At 43.6% G+C, this 16,033-nt stretch overlaps 1 protein-coding gene across 1 annotated transcript in view; it reads left to right on the forward strand.

Annotated features, from left to right (window-relative positions):
- Positions 1–16,033, forward strand: part of Nup214 (nucleoporin 214) — an 84,779-nt gene that overhangs the window by 23,917 nt on the left and 44,829 nt on the right. Inside the window, exons 15-21 of the mRNA XM_021193519.2 lie at positions 3,665–3,751; positions 3,957–4,106; positions 5,422–5,580; positions 8,271–8,374; positions 9,834–10,007; positions 10,365–10,438; positions 10,536–10,619. Coding sequence (XP_021049178.1) covers positions 3,665–3,751; positions 3,957–4,106; positions 5,422–5,580; positions 8,271–8,374; positions 9,834–10,007; positions 10,365–10,438; positions 10,536–10,619 — 832 coding nt within the window. The remainder of the gene's footprint in view (positions 1–3,664; positions 3,752–3,956; positions 4,107–5,421; positions 5,581–8,270; positions 8,375–9,833; positions 10,008–10,364; positions 10,439–10,535; positions 10,620–16,033) is intronic.

The following is a 16,033-nucleotide window of genomic DNA, read 5'->3' on the forward strand; positions in this document are numbered from 1 at the left end:
TTTGTTTTTTTTTTTCTTTTCTTCTTAAAGATTCTTTATTGTATGTATAAGAGTACACTATCTTCACACACAACAGAACAAGGCATCAAATCCTATTACAGATGGTTGTGAGCCACCTTACAGGCCCTCTGGAAGAGCAGTCAGTGCTCTTAACCACTAAGCCATCTCTCCAGCCCCCTCTACTTAGCTTTTTTTATTCAAAGTAATTTATTTAGAAAAAAGTTCATGGCCTGAAGAGATGTTCCAGAGGTCCTGAGTTCAATTCCCAGCAACCACATGGTGACTCATAACCATCTATAATGAGATCGGACGCCCTCTTCTCCCATGGTGATAGAACATTGTATACATATTGAATAAACAAATCTTAAACCTTGGTAACCAGCAAATAATTTGACAAAGGAAGCATTACCAAGATCTCAGGGCTATTCTTTTCGAGCCCTGACTTCAGGTCTCCATCCTTACCAAGAATCACTCACTCTTTTGTTATCTAATAATATGCTGATTAATTTAGCTAGTTTATTAATTTCTATCAGTAGATTGAATAATTTTAGTTCAATGTAATTCAGTAGATTAAACATGTAGTTTTACTATGTTCCTGATTTCTGTTTATCTCTGTTGCTGTTTGGAGTTGATAGTTTATTGTGGGTACTGCTGAGTTCTTTCCAGCTAAAGCTATCCTGAGTAGCATTGCCCAGTCAGTGTGGTTGATGTCTTCTAGTGAATATACCTTTCTTTGGGGTTTAAGCTTAGTCATTGGATGGCTGGGCTACAGACTGCACATGTCCCTTAGCAAATTGTCACCCATGGTTGACACTTTTACTCTGTCCTCAGTTTTGCCAGGTTTGGTATTTTCATCTTACATTGTATTTGTTTTTTGTTTTGTTTTTGTTTTTATTTAACTCTTATTTTCCTAGTGATTAGCAAAATTGAGTTTTGTTTCATTTAAATTTTAGCCATCTGTGGTAAGATGGCTCAGCGGATAAGAGCACCCAACTACTCTTCCAAAGGTGCAGAGTTCAAATCCCAGCAACCACATGGTGGCTCACAACCATCCTTAAACAAGATCTGACTCCCTCTTCTGGAGTGTCTGAAGACAGCTACAGTGTACTTACATATAATAAATAAATAAATAAATAAATAAATAAATAAATAAATAAATTAAAAAAAAATTAGCCATCTGTTTTTTAGGTTTTTTTTTAATATAGTCTCTTAATGTTTTTAACATTTTTCTGCTGGATGGCATCCTAGTTTGATTTCTGTTGCTGTGATTGATAAAACACTAACCGAAGTTCCAAGCTGTGGTGTCACACACCGTTAATCCCAGCACTTGTGAGGCAGAGCCAATTCCAGGACAGCCAGGGCTACATAGAGAAACCCTGTCTCAAAAACCCCAAACAAAAAGCAAACAAACAAGCTCCAGATCTAGGGGAGGAAAGGGTTCATGGGTTTCCCATTCGAGGTCACAGTCCATTATTGAGGGATCAAGGCAGGCTCACGTACTGTTCCACATAGCACCACCTCTGACCAAGGAACTCACTTCACAGACAAAGAAGTACAGTGCGACCATGGAGGATGCTGCCTGCTGGCTGGCTCTCAGCCTGGCTTGTCCTTAGCTTCCTTTCATGGTTCATACCACCCACCTATGGCTACTAGTGCCATAGTAGACTGGACCCTCCTTCCCGGACAATCCCTACAGACATTCACAGGCCAGTTTGATCTAGGTAGTTCTTCAGTTTAGGCTTTCCTCTCAGGTAACTCCTAGGCTCTATTCTGACAATTAAAGCTAGCTAGGATGGCTGGTCTTAACTGATCTTACATGCGTGTTGCATGCAGCGGATTGACTCTAAGGTTTTGTGCATGTTTAACATGCACTTTACTGCTAGAGAGATGGCTCAGTGGTAAGATACTGACGCTCTTCCAGAGGTCCTGAGTTCAATTCCCAGCAACCACATGGTGACTCACAACCATCTGTGATGGGATCCGATGCCCTCTTCTGGTATGTCTGAAGACAGTGACAGTGTACTCATATATATAAAATAAATAAATATTATGAAGAAAATATCTAATAAAATATTGAAAAAAACAACATGCACTCTACCAGTTATCTGTGCCATATGTAGTTCTTTAGAGAGACACACACAAGAAAGCATATACAGTACACTCTCTTTGTATTACTTATTTATATAAGATCTTTATTTTAATATAACTGAATGATTTTTTTTTTTTTTAATGTTTATTTTGCAGCCCTGGGATTGAACTAGATAGGGAACTACCTATCATTGAGCTATAATGCCACCTTAGTTCTTGTGTGTTACAATAAGTGCTTTTCACGTGATTTTTTTAGAATTGCATTTATTAGTGTGTATGGTATATGTGCACGTGAGTGTGAGCGGGTAGTGAAACCTTGGGTGTCTGCTCTATAACTTGCTTCAGTGAGGCAAAGTATCTCACTGATTCCCGGAACGAGGTAGGCAGCCAGTATGCTCCAGAGAGCCCCTTGTCTTCTCCACCTAAGCTCTGGGCTCTGTGCGCCCCTGGTCACACCCAGCTTTTGATGTAGGGAAAGGCATTTGAACTCAGGTCCTCATGCGCACACAGCAAGCATTCTTACTCACTGAGCCATCTCCCCAGCTTCTCATGACTTGTTTTAGGAATCATTGCCAGTTTCAAATTCAGGAGATTTTCCTCTGCTGTCTACAGCTTTGAGACTTACTTGTATTTAAGTCAGTAGCCATCACCTCAGCTTGTTCTTGAGGCTTTAATGGTCTATCAGTTTCCCTCTTGAACATTCCAGGAGCAGGAGTCCTGCTTTTTCCTGTTGTGCCTCCCATCCTGGGTCCTTCCATCCTGTATGCTTTGTTAGTTTATAGCACAATGCCCAGCTCATGGGCATCTGCTAGGTGGCTGCTGTTTGGTGACTGCTCATGCACTCCCAGCCTTTGCCCAGCAGTGACAAACCAGGGCTTTGCATAAGCGCAGGAACAAAAGCTCCCCTCCACCCGGGTCCACTTGCTTCACTGACACTACTTCTTCCTCTTCCAGGTCATGTCAGTCACATGCTCTGTGTCATATATCCTGGTATATCATTATATGTCTTTGTCAGACTGTGGCTGTTGCTTGTCTCTTGGAGTCCTGGCTGCTGTACCTTTTTTTTTTTTGGCTTTTATCTCTCACTGTTATCCCTCTCCCTTAAGTAGCAAAAGGGATTTTTGTTTTTGTTTTGTTTTTTTATTGATAAATCATTTTTCATTCAAACCCTTGTGCAATACCAGGAGTTGTTTTCGAACAGTGTACAGTAGAATCTGAACTCCTTGGTCTATCCTTGGATACTTGCTTAGCCTGCTTGCTTCTCTGTCCCCTCTCTCTGTTCTCCCTGCCCCACTCGGCTCCATTAAGCAAGCCCACGTGACTCTCCTAGTTGGATACTCCAGTGTCTTTCTTTCCTCCTTATGTCCTTTGTGCTTGCTCTTGCTGCCCGGAAGATGTTTACCTCAGCTCTGCCTGCAGCCTTCTCTTACAGCTTGTTCCTGTTCAGGTTTCTGAGGGAGAACTTTGTTGGCTATTTTGAGTTCCTCATTGTCTTCAGTTTTACCTGGAACTCACTCTGTAGACCAGACTGGATTCAGTGTGGAGCTCCTCCTGATGCCTTTGCCTTCCATTTCAGGCCAAGGTACTTCAGCCTCCTGTCACAGAGAAACAGAGGCCTCAGTGGAAAGATTCAGACCCCGTGCTGGCTGGAATTGGAGAGGAGGTGAGTTTGTTGCATGAGCATCTTTGTTCTTATAATAGCTCCATCAGTGAGACTGGAGTGGTCTTAAGAGCAGCTACCTGGACTGCCATTCCTCTAACATCAGGTCCTGGCCTGGACTCTGTTTAGGTTTGCCCTGAAAATGTAGAAGCAGTGCCCTTTCTGCTGCTGTTCAGAACAAACTTTCTCTCTGTTTATGGTCTCACAGATTGCGCACTTCCAGAAAGAACTAGAGGAGTTAAAGGCCCGGACTGCCAAAGCCTGTTTCCAGGTTGGCACCTCAGAAGAGATGAAGATGCTGCGGACAGAGTCAGATGACTTGCACACCTTCCTTTTTGAGATCAGAGAGACCACAGAGGTTTGTATCAGTGGAAACCTTTCCTGAGTAAAAGGAGGCTTTTAGAAACTGCTGTTAGCTAGAACATTGATAAGAACCCTTATATTTTCTGAGGACCCTCAGCTCGGCTGCTGCATTTCTCCCACAAAAGCCTGAATTCAGACTATCAGAACTGAGGCTTATCGAGCTTGTCTAGCTGTCTGTTTCCATTTCCCCCTCTGTAAAAGGGATCACCATCTCTACCTCTTTAGCACTTACTAGGCACTCCATAAGCGTTGGTGATAGGCTTTTAAAATTAACTTAAGTATACTTCCAAGTGTTTCCTTTATGGTTTGGGTTACGATAATGATTATTTTGGAGCATGCACTTACAAAATGTCAAGTGTTTATTGCTGAGAGTGTTATTTACTGTTCTCTGGCTACTGAGTACTCTTATCAGGCCAGGCTCTGTGTTTTATCAAGGTCACCTCATGAGTTCTCATAGATTTTCTGCCTGGGGGAAGTTGTGACCCTCTCCATTTTGTACCTTAGGAAAGGAGGCTTAGAAAGGCCAGTGAGCTGGGCAGTGGTGGTGCACGCCTTTAGTCCCAGCACTTGGGAGGCAGAGNCAGGCNGATTTCTGAGTTCGAGGCCAGCCTGGTCTACAGAGTGAGTTCCAGGACAGCCAGGGCTACACAGAGAAACCCTGTCTCGAAAAACCAATAAAGAAAAAAAGAAAAAGAAAGGCAAGTGAGTTTTTGAAAGGATTTGGCAGACATATTTTCATGCATCTTCAGTCTTCTGGTCGTAAACCACAGGCTTAGAAAGAGAAAGTCCCTTGTGGAGCTGGATTGTGAGTTATGTCTCTGCTCTTATTTTCTACATTGTCAATCTTCAGAAGTTGAGTTTTTAAAAACAGGAGAAAGGATAATGAAAAACAGGAAAACTGAAGTTGTAGCTCAGTAGTTAAGAGCACTGGCTGCACTGGCTATTCTTCCAGAGGACATGGATTTGATCCTAGCACCACATTGGGGATTACAGTCATCTGACAAACTCTTCTGGCCGCTTTGGGCGCTGGGCACTCAGGTGGTGTACAGGGCAAACTCTTACATGCATAAAATATAAAAATTAATACATGATAGAACATGTTTATACAACTCCCAACACAAAACAAAGTAAAACAAAAACCGAAACTATAGGAAAACAAGTTTGAGCATGGGGACAATGAAAGTTGTAAACTATGATTGAGATCTTCACCATGGTAAATAGTTGACATTTGTCCACATAGAGGGTTTCTTGTTGTTTTGTGTTTGTGGCTATACAGCAGTTCCATTGTTATCTCTCTGGGCGTTTTCTAGTCTCTTCATGGAGACATAAGTACTCTGAAAACAACTCTGCTGGAGGGCTTTGCTGGGGTCGAAGAAGCCAGAGAACAGCATGGAAGAAATCATGACTCTGGGTATCTCCACCTGCTTTATAAAAGACCGCTGGATCCCAAGAGCGAGGCCCAGCTCCAGGTAGGCGAGCGAAGCCTCTGTGTCGAGAAGGGTTCAGAAGCAGTGAGCTTGCATCCATGGATGTAGTTTTGAGGTGTGGGTATGAGTGATGTCTCTTCAGGAAGCTGCTGATTTTCTGCTAAACACTGGCTGTGCTTTTCCATAAATTTACTTGTAGCAAAGAAACTGATACACTTTTTAAAAAAATAATTTAAAATTTAAAGTTAGATTTCTTTAAGTCTTGAGCTTGATAAAGTCCTTTGTTAAAGTAGGTATTCATAAATCAAATCATGAAATAATAATAATAAAAAAATCATAATATCACTGTGGCACCCTTTCAAGCGGTCTGTAGGTTTTTTTTTATTATTTCCATCTGCAAGAGCAACTAGTAACTCTGTGTTGGCACGTCCCTCATACTCGGGAGTCAGAGAAGGACACTGCTGAGTTGAGGCCAACCTGGGTTTTCCTAAGTGAAGGCCCCTCAAAAACAAGAACAGCAAGCAGCCCGCAGTTGCTCGCCAGTGAGAGCTCTTGGTTCCTCAGAGAGATGGTGCATCCTGGGCTAAGAAGGTCTGGCCTGAGCTCATGCTGGCTGGGGATAGTGCCATCAGAGCCTCTGCCTGGGGCTCTGTCACCTGTTGTGCTGTAGCACTCTTTAGCTACTTGGGTGTTGTTTGCCTCTGTGCACAGGTCATCTTTCCCTTCCACTCATCATGGAGTCCAGAGGGGTGCGTAGGGAGCCCTGCTTCTCCTCACTTCAGACATGGTCTGTGGGTGTGGTGAGGGCTCTGTTCCTAGTTTTCTATCCCATGCCCAGGAGACCTCCCAGCCCCTGGAAGGTGAGAGAATGGCTCTTCCAAGGTGACCTCTTGGGTTCACTGACTGCTCTTTCTCTCTGTGGGTGTTTGCTGGCAGGGCTGTTCTCAGACTACAGCCCCACACAAAGCCCTTGGCCTCTGTTCCATTGCCTGGCCTAGAGGAAAGCACTGAGCTTCCACACTGAGAAAAGAGTAATTGTCTTCTTGATCATGCTAAATAGGTAATTTCAGGAAATGTAATCAGCCATTACCAAATACAGAGCAGGGGTGGTGCTGCAGCGGCTCATAACAGACCCTGCACCCATGCCCGTAGCCCCTGTGCTACAATCAGGAAGGTGGACATACCATTTTCATGTGGGGTATATTGCCATGGGACCACAGTTGAGAATGTGGAAGCCACTGGAAAACGTTGCAGCAGGACCTTGAGGAAGGTGCTGCTCCGCCCAGCTGGCATCAGCTAGTGCAGGCCTGAGGTCATGGCTGAGGTGGGTGAAAGAAAGCCTTCTATGGTCATTAAATGCCTTTGAGGCCGCTGCCTCCCTGGATTCAGATTGGCTCTTTCTAAATGACATTTTCTGTTTTGTGGTTGAGACAGAACACTTTTCTCAGAAGTGTGTGAAATACATTTCCCCACAGTCAGATGTGTGCCATGTGTGAAGAGCTTCCTGAACTGTTCTCAGTGCCTGTATACTTACTTGATTAAATAATTAGCTCCATTTTTAATTTTTGAGTGAAAAATTGTATTACCATGAAGGTTAACTGTGCCCCCACCTGAAAGTGTGTTATTACAGCTTATCAGCCTGTTGGAGTTTTTTTTTTTTTCTTTTCAATTTTTATTAGGTATTTACTTCATTTACATTTCAAATGCTATCCCCAAAGTCCCCTATACCCTTGCCCCCCTACTCCCCTACCCACCCACTNCCNCTTCTTGGNCCTGGTGTTCCCCTGTNCTGGGNCATATAAAGTTTGCAANNCCAANGGGCCTCTCTTCCCAATGATGACTGACTAGGCCATCTTCTTCTTTTTTTTTTTTAAAGTTTTATTTATTTATTATATTTAAGTACACTGTAGCTGTCTTCAGACACTCCAGAAGAGGGCGTCAGCTCTTGTTACAGATGGTTGTGAGCCACCATGTGGTTGCTGGGATTTGAACTCCGGACCTTTGGAAGAGCAGTCAGGTGCTCTTACCCACTGAGCCATCTCACCAGCCCCAGGCCATCTTCTGCTACATATGCAGCTAGAGACATGAGCTCTGGGAGTGCTGGTTAGTTCATATTGTTGTTCCACCTATAGGGTTGCAGNCCCCTTCAGCTCCTTGGGTGCTTTCTGTAGCTCCTCTATTGAGGGCCCTCTGTTGGAGTTTTAGGAGTGGTGGGTTGGGCTTCCAGTGTGGATAGCATTGTGTATTTTTGAAGAGTGCTCTTTAAATGGTGAGGTGACCTGTATGTTCTGTGCTATGAATATCTAGGGTCAGAGTTATTCCCAGCACCAATTGTTGAATCAGCGTGTCTACTTTATAGTTCCTGTCGTAATGGGGGAGGAGAACTAAATGGGCGCACTGTGAGTGAGCATAGTGGGCCACTCCTGCGTGTCCCACCCTTCCCAGGGGCAGCCGGGGAGAGGAAGTGGGTGTGTCTGTTCCTCTCATCCTCTCACCCTGTCTCTGTTCCATCTCTGTTATACTACTGCAGAAATGGAACTTCCATTTTTCATTTTATTAAATGGCTTGTATTTAATGGATATATTAAAACCTAGTGTTTTCCTTGTTCATACAGTTCTCAATATAGAAATATTTCAAAATTATTTTTGAATACTTTAGTGCATCTTCCCCCCCAGCTACCCAGCTAGCTACCAGAACAAGGAATAATTTGCCTTTTAATTTTTCTCTTGTAGGAAATTCGCCGCCTTCACCAGTATGTGAAATTTGCTGTCCAGGATGTGAATGACGTCCTAGACTTAGAGTGGGATCGGCATCTGGAACAGAAGAAGAGACAGAGGTGAGGGAGGACATGTTCCCTCTGCCTTTCCTAGGAGCAGGAGTGACAATCTCACAGGCACCCTTCCTCCTGCTTCACCATTTCATTTCTACATGTGTCATTTACAAAACACCGAGTGATGGCCATAGTGATTTATATAAATGAATTTGCATCACATCTGATGCATCATGTAATTTTAAAATGATAACTTGAATTTTAACTGGGTGTGGTGGTGCACCCCTTTAATCCAAGCACTTGGGAAGCAGAGGCAGGTGAATCTTTGAGTTTGAGGCCAGCCTGGGCTATACAGAGAAACCATGTCTTGAAAAACAAAAAAAAAAAATATGCATTTTGTAAGGGTTGAGAGTAGCTCAGGGATAAGGCAGTTGACTTCTGTGTGTCTATACCACATGTTCAATGTCTAGCATCACAGAAAAGCCCAAACATCAACAAGGTATATGTTACACTTTGTTGCCACTGATAGCATGTTCTCGAGGAATTACATTGTATGATTTTTCTCTTGTATCAAACGTATAAAATAATTGAAAAGCATTTCAGATGATTTCAGTGGGAAGGTACAAGTGTGAGAGAGAGGGAGCAGATCTGTGGGTAGAGGAAGTACCGAGAGTTTGCCAGCCCTCATACATGTTGCTTTGCCTAGAAGTAGGCTTTCTGAAAGTGCACATGCTACCAGAAACGAGTTTTCGTTACTGTTACAGCCCCGGCCTCTCCTCACTGCACTGATCAGGCCCCTTTCTGCAGAGCTCAGGTTCACTCACTTGGCTGCCTTGTTCTGCTCAGTGGGTCTGAGAAAAGGAAATAAAACGGAAAGTTTCTATGGAACATCAGCAGTTTTCATTCTGATCGTTGTGTGGTGATAGACCGATGCACAGACAGACAGCCGTGGACAAACCATTTGTCTTGTACCTGTTTTGAACTACCCATTTTTGTTTTATTTGTATATTCTTCTCAAGCTAAAAGACATGTTTGTCAATGCTCAAAGGTTTATAATGACAAACAAAAGAATCTCTGACTTTAGACCTGCCGCCCAGCAGCAACCATTGTGACTCTTTCATTCTTGAGGAAAACCTTTCCCTTCTCTGCCAGCACCTTGTCTCCATCAGCAGTCAGTGACTGGAATGGGACCCACACACTTCCAGCCCGCCTTATTGAGTGTAACTTGCATACAGGAAAACCCAAGTCACAAGTGAGCACAGGAGGGTTTGCCCTGTTGTTGGCTCCTGTCTCCCTCCTACTGCATCCTGTCCAATGCTCCAGTATTGTGCACTCTGTACTATGGCCTGCTAGGCCCTCTCAGTCCTGCTCGTTTTCAGGAGATTCTTATGACTCTCTTTCTTCCTAGCATCTCTTGATGTCTCAGCATCTCTGTTTTATTAATTTCCCTGTTAGAATTGCAGCCTTATATGGTGTGGGGTAGAAGGGAGCCACTTCTATCTGATTCTTTCCCTGTTGCCACTAGGCGCCTAATTGTGCCAGAACGAGAGACACTCTTCAACACACTAGCCAACAACCGGGAGATCATCAACCAGCAGAGGAAGAGGCTGAACCACCTGGTGGACAGTCTGCAGCAGCTCCGTCTCTATAACCACGCGTCCCCATGGAGCCTGCCCTCAACACTCGCAACTCAAAGCAGGTATGCAAGGGATGGCTGGTGGGCAGGGAGACGTGAGCATGGGAGGTGGCCTTAAAGTGACTCAGAAGCCCAGATTTGCCATTCAGCTTTAGGGTGGAGACGTGGAGATCATTGCAGTTAGCCAACCCTGAAGGTGTCGCCATTCTGCTTTAGTGGTCCTTTTGGCTAAGGCACCAGTATTAGGCTTAGCGTGGGTGTGTGGTGTTGAAGTTGTTGGCTTTCCTGTCATGTGCTGATAGGTAGCTTGTTTCTAGTGAACGGTCTCTGCTCTCTTGGGCTTAGATATTGAGAGGAGTGTATACCACATAGCTTCAACCCTCTCATGGTTGGTTTGGAAGTAACACTGCCCTGTTTCAGTTTTGACAGTGACCTTGAATGCCTGTTAAAAACTACCATTGAATCTCACACCAAGCCTTCTCCCAGAGTGCCAGGTGAGTGCTGCCCCAGCCTCCCAGCACAGTTTGTGATCTAACCTGGCTCGTCAAGACTAAAGCTTAAGCATTTGTGGGTTGGTGAATTGTTTTGTAGGTAAACTGTCGCCGGCGAAACAGGCCCAACTGAGGAACTTCTTGGCCAAAAGGAAGACCCCACCAGTGAGGTCTACTGCTCCAGGTAAGGAACTAGGCCTTGGGTTTCCAGCACTAGCTATGCAGTGCTAGCGCACACTGGAGGTGGCTCAGTTGCACAGATCCCCAGAGTCTGCTGCAGTCTGAGCATGGGAAGAAGCAATTCCTGTATTTTGGATGACACAGTTCAAGGTGAATCTTTGCACTTTGACATCATGTCATCCCCAGGTCACATGGTAATGGTTAAGAGTGGCATGGGATGGACTGAGCTGGAGTTAAGACTCAAGCCTTATTTGAGTTTTTACCAACATTACACTGGAGAAAAGTCTTCTTACAAAGGAAACAAGAGGTTAGGCAGCTAATACTTGCTAAGGGACTGGGAGGTAGATGGCCCAGTGAATATGGCATATGTTGTCAAGGCTGAAGATCTGAGTTCAGTCCCTAGGACACACACAGTGAAAAGAGAGAGAGAGATGACTCATCTTTTGACCTCTACTTATACATTGTGGCATATGCACATGCATACACACCACAGTAAATAAGTGTGTGTGTGTGTGTGTGTGTGTGTGTGTATAATATATAAAATACATAAATAATATATATATATATTGTTTTTTTTGAGACAGGGTTTCTCTGTATAGCCCTGGCTGTCCTGGAACTCACTTTGTAGACCAGGCTAGCCTTGAACTCAGAAATCTGCCTGCCTCTGCCTCCTGAGTGCTGGAATTAAAGGCGTGTGCCACCACGCCCGGCCAGTAATATATTTTCAAAAACTTGCTGAAAAGCTACAATATTAGAGATGAAAGGTCTTTTAAATTTTTATTTAAAATTCCTTAATTTTTTTTTTCCTCAGTGCTGGGGATGAAACCCAGAACCTAGCGCATGCCAAGGGGTGTCTACCAATACCACTAAGCTACATCTTATCCCTTGCATATAGCCTGGAATTCATGATGGAACTGTGTGTAGCTGTGTGTTTAATTTTCCAAAGCTAAGGCTACATTTTGCCATTGCCCTGGTGATCTTTAGCACTGCGTATGACCTCCAGCACAGTACGGTTTGTAAAGGGTTTTGTTTGCCAATCTCTACCTTTTCTTCCTTTCCTCTTGGAGCTGATTCCTAAGTCTTCTGCCTGCAGAGGATTGTGCCAGATACTTTTCTATGGCCACCTCTGCTCAAGCCACTGCTTTTTGGGGGAAGGGAAACATAAGCACACATATGTTGAGCCATGGCTGCCTTATGACAGTCAGACATGTCAGTGTTCTCCTGTATCACTTCCTTAAGACACGGTCTCTGAACTGGAGCTCGGCAGTACCACTGATCCCCATGTCTCTGCCTCCTTCTCATGGTAGGCACAGGTCCGCACACCAGCGCCTGCTTTCCACATGGGTATCTGGGCATTTTAGTTCAGGCCTCATGTTTGCACAGCATGTACTGCTGGCCACTGAGCCATCCCCTGGCTCCATTAGGCCACCATTTCTGTTGCAGCTTCTCACATTCCAAGGCTTTGCCAAACTGTTGTACTGTCAGACCTTCCAGGTCTGTGATACTATCTTAGTTCAGTTTTTTTGTTGCTGTGTAAAAACACATGATGAAAATCAATTTAGAAGGGAAAGGGTTTATTTTATCTTATAGCTTGTGGTCTGTCATCTGGGGAATTCAGGGCAGGGAATTAAGATAGGACTCTGGGGGCAGGACCAGATGCAGAGACCATGGAGGATTGTTGCTCCTGACTTGCTCCTCATGTCTTGCTTAGGTTGTCTGCTATATAGCACCCAGGATCAACAGCTGGTAGGTGGCTGTGCCCACAGACAGCTGGGCCCTCTCACATCAATCATTGTTTGAGGAGATAGTCCCACAGGCTTGCCTACAAGCCAAGCCTATGGAGGCATTTTCTTTTGTAGTTCTCTCTTCCAGTATAATTCTAGCTTATGTCAGTTGACAGAAAACAACAACAACAACAAAAACCCACCCAACCAGGACAGGCAGCAGTACCTGTTATCTGCCACTAACACTACCATAATCAGATTTCTCTTCTACAGTAAACCTTTCCTGTTGTTTATGTTCATTGAACATGTGCCTGATGATGACTTTGGGACACATCCTTGTATTAGAAAACTATTGCAGTTACCCAATCTTACTAATCTTCATTTGTTGCTGGGGTTACTTAAAACATCCTTACTTATACATCCTTAGCTCACATTGTGTCTTTATGTTTGATTGTAGTTTTATGCTTGAGTCCTTAGATGTGAGATGGTAGCCTGTCTTGCTACCAAGTAGTGATAAGAGTAGCAAGGTCTGACCACTCAAAATTTGAATAAAGAGAACATAAACATTAAATTGAAACTGCACAGTATACTTGTTTAATGATAGCACACGTGCTAGAGAGAATAACAGGACATGGGTGCTTTATTTGTTTTGTTTTGTTTTGGAGTTAGGGTCTCACATAGTCCAGGCGGGCTTTAAAGTCTATATAATGGAAGATGGCAGTAAACTTAGGATCCTCTTTCTGTACCTCCTAAATGCTAGGATTCCAGGCATTACCACCACTCACAGTGTATATATAACAGTTGTAATTTAATTTAATTTAATTTAATTTAATTAATTTTTTTATTTATTTGGTTTTTCGAGACAGGGTTTCTCTGTGCAGTCCTGGTTGTCCTGGAACTCACTCTGTAGACCAGGCTGGCCTCAAACTCAGAAATCAGCCTGCTTCTGCCTCCAAAGTGCTGGGATTACAGGCGTGCGCCACCACTGCCCAGCCATGTTTTACTTTTTTTAACATGGTTACAAACAAGTATACAAATCAAAAAACCTCTACTGAAGTTAAAAAACAAAACACCTCTCTTTAGAAAACCTTCTCCTAGAACTAGAGAGAGAACTCAGTTAGAATGACTGCTCAATGAACATGGAGTCCTGAGTTCACATCCCCAGCAGCCACATAAAAAGTTTTTGCCTTTGCCTTTAATCTCAGAGACAGGCCGATGCCTAGATAGCCAAAATAGCAAATTCTGATTGAGTGAAAGGCTATCTCTAAATAATAAGGTAGAAAGTGATAGAAGAAGTATCCTGTTCCAACCTTGACATGTGTATGCATGGGTGCACACACACACAAGAAATCTCTCTTGTACCCCTCATATTCCCTCTTAAAAGAATACGTTACGGGCTGGTGAGATGGCTCAGTGGGTAAGAGCACCCGACTGCTCTTCTGAAGGTCCGGAGTTCAAATCCCAGCAACCACATGGTGGCTCATAACCATCCGTAACAAGATCTGGTGCCCTCTTCCAGAGTGTCTGAAGACAGCTACAGTGTACTTACACATAATAAATAAATAAATAAATAAATAAATAAATAAATAAATAAATAAATAAAGAGTTTGAATCTTAAAAAAAAAAAAGAATACGTTACATGGGAAGATGTTAAAGTTGTATCTTTGCTAGTATTTTTTTAAAATTTATTTTATTTATATCTGTGTCATTTTCAATTTATTTTGAGAAAAGAAACCTGTAAGAATATCTATAGTCACTGAGCCTGTGAGATGCCATGCCTTAGCTTGAGCTTGACTTAGCATCTTTCTGCTTTACCACCAGGAAGATTGTGCTCTTGCAGCCTCTGTCTTCAAATTCAAGGCAGTGGAAAGTTCAAAGTCTAACACCAGATACTCAATACTCTCCTATAAAAAAGGCTTCTTGCTGGGTGATTTTGCCCAGCTATAGATTACTTGTGAGCTGCTCAGCATATTTAAGGTAGACCAGGCTGAGCTGTGGTGTTTAGCAGCCTCTACATATTTTGTGCCCTTCTGACTGGTTTCTCCCACTTCCAGTGGGCTTTTGCAGTGTGACTCTGCTGTAGCTAAAGGAGCATCTGTCTCAGTTTTCCACAGCTGCATCACTTATGCCTCCAGCTCAGGACAGTTCTTGTTAGGATGGTTTTGGTACTAAGATCACACTGAGGCTGCACTTAAGACCAAGCCCATACCAACCCTGTTCCCTTGTTTTTCCTAAGCTATTTTTTTTAGTGAGAGGACAGGGTAATAGGGCTGCTAATCACCACGGGCTTAATGGCTCATAGTAGATAAGCACTGAGTTCTGCACTGTGTGGCTCAGCTACGTCCTGTGCTGAGAGAGGCTAGACTCAAGGCGTTGCCTGAGCTGCTATGTGGGAACTGTGGTGAAGATGTACTGAAGGAGGTCTCTTGGAGCTGCAGAGTGAGGTTCTCATCCCCTCTGGTGGCATTCTCTACCCCTCATCTTTAGACCATGATTGCACAGGAATCCTCTTCTAGAGATCTTGTCTCCATGGACTTCTACCTTATCTCTTCAGCCTCCCCCTTTGCTTTAATCCTGTCCCTTTAAGAGAGGGATTGCTTGGGTGCAACACCTTTAGTCACAGCACTCAGGAGGCAGAGGCAGGTGGATCTCTGAGTTTGAGGCCAGCATGGTCTACAGAGTGAGTTCCAGAACACGCAGGGCTATACAGAGAAACCCTGTCTTATAAAGAAAAAGAAAAGAAAAAAAAAAAGAGTTCATGGGATTTGTCCTGTAGGATAAGCTCTCTTGTTTTGTTTTGTTTCGTTTTGTTTTTTGAGACAGGGTTTCTCTGTATAGCCCTGGCTGTCCTGGAACTCACTTTGTAGACCAGGCTGGCCTCAAACTCAAAAATCCGCCTGCTTCTGCCTCCCGAGTGCTGGGATTATAAGCGTGCGCCACCACGCCTGGCCAAGCTCTCTGTTTTAAAGTCAGCAGATTTGTGACATTACTTATACCTCTAGGGTACCTTTTGTCACCTCCTTTCCTTGTGTGTGTGTAACCCTCCATCTGTTCATCTATCCCTACAGTGGAAATCCTGTTGGCATAGGACCGTCTTATATAGCAACATTGAGAAAAAAGTCTACAAAGTTAGATGCACAAGGGTCTGAATTCTGGATGCTTACCAACTTTATAAACTTAGGCAAATTGCTTAACTGCTCTAAGCAGTAGCCAAAAGTTCAATTGCAGTTCTATGGTGATTATATGAGTAGCTGGCACAGTAGGTCTGGGCACTGCACCTGCCGCCTTCCTGGTGCTGCCTTTGGTTATATGTCTTGACAAGGTAGCACTGTTAACAAAGGCCATAAAAGTAACAGCCCTGCCATATTACATGGGTAAATTAACTCAGCTGGCTTCCCCAACCTCCTACCGAACTACATTCTTACATTGTTTAATGAAGATAGCAAGTTGTTTGCAGAAAATAAACTTTAATGTTTTGGATCCTGATATCATATACTTAGATTTCTAAGTGGCCCACCACATAGTTGTCTGTCTCAGAATACTTGATCAGAGCACGTACCTGCATGCAAAGGCACTGGAAATGTGAAAAAGAACTTTATCCTTTTTACACTTCATTATTTTTATTTAGTTTTTGAGACTAGGTCTCCACTTGTGGTACTGACTGACCTGGAAATATGTAGACCAGAGTGGCTTC

This window comes from Mus pahari, chromosome 3, assembly GCF_900095145.1.
Source record: "Mus pahari chromosome 3, PAHARI_EIJ_v1.1, whole genome shotgun sequence".
Lineage (NCBI taxonomy): Eukaryota > Metazoa > Chordata > Mammalia > Rodentia > Muridae > Mus > Mus pahari.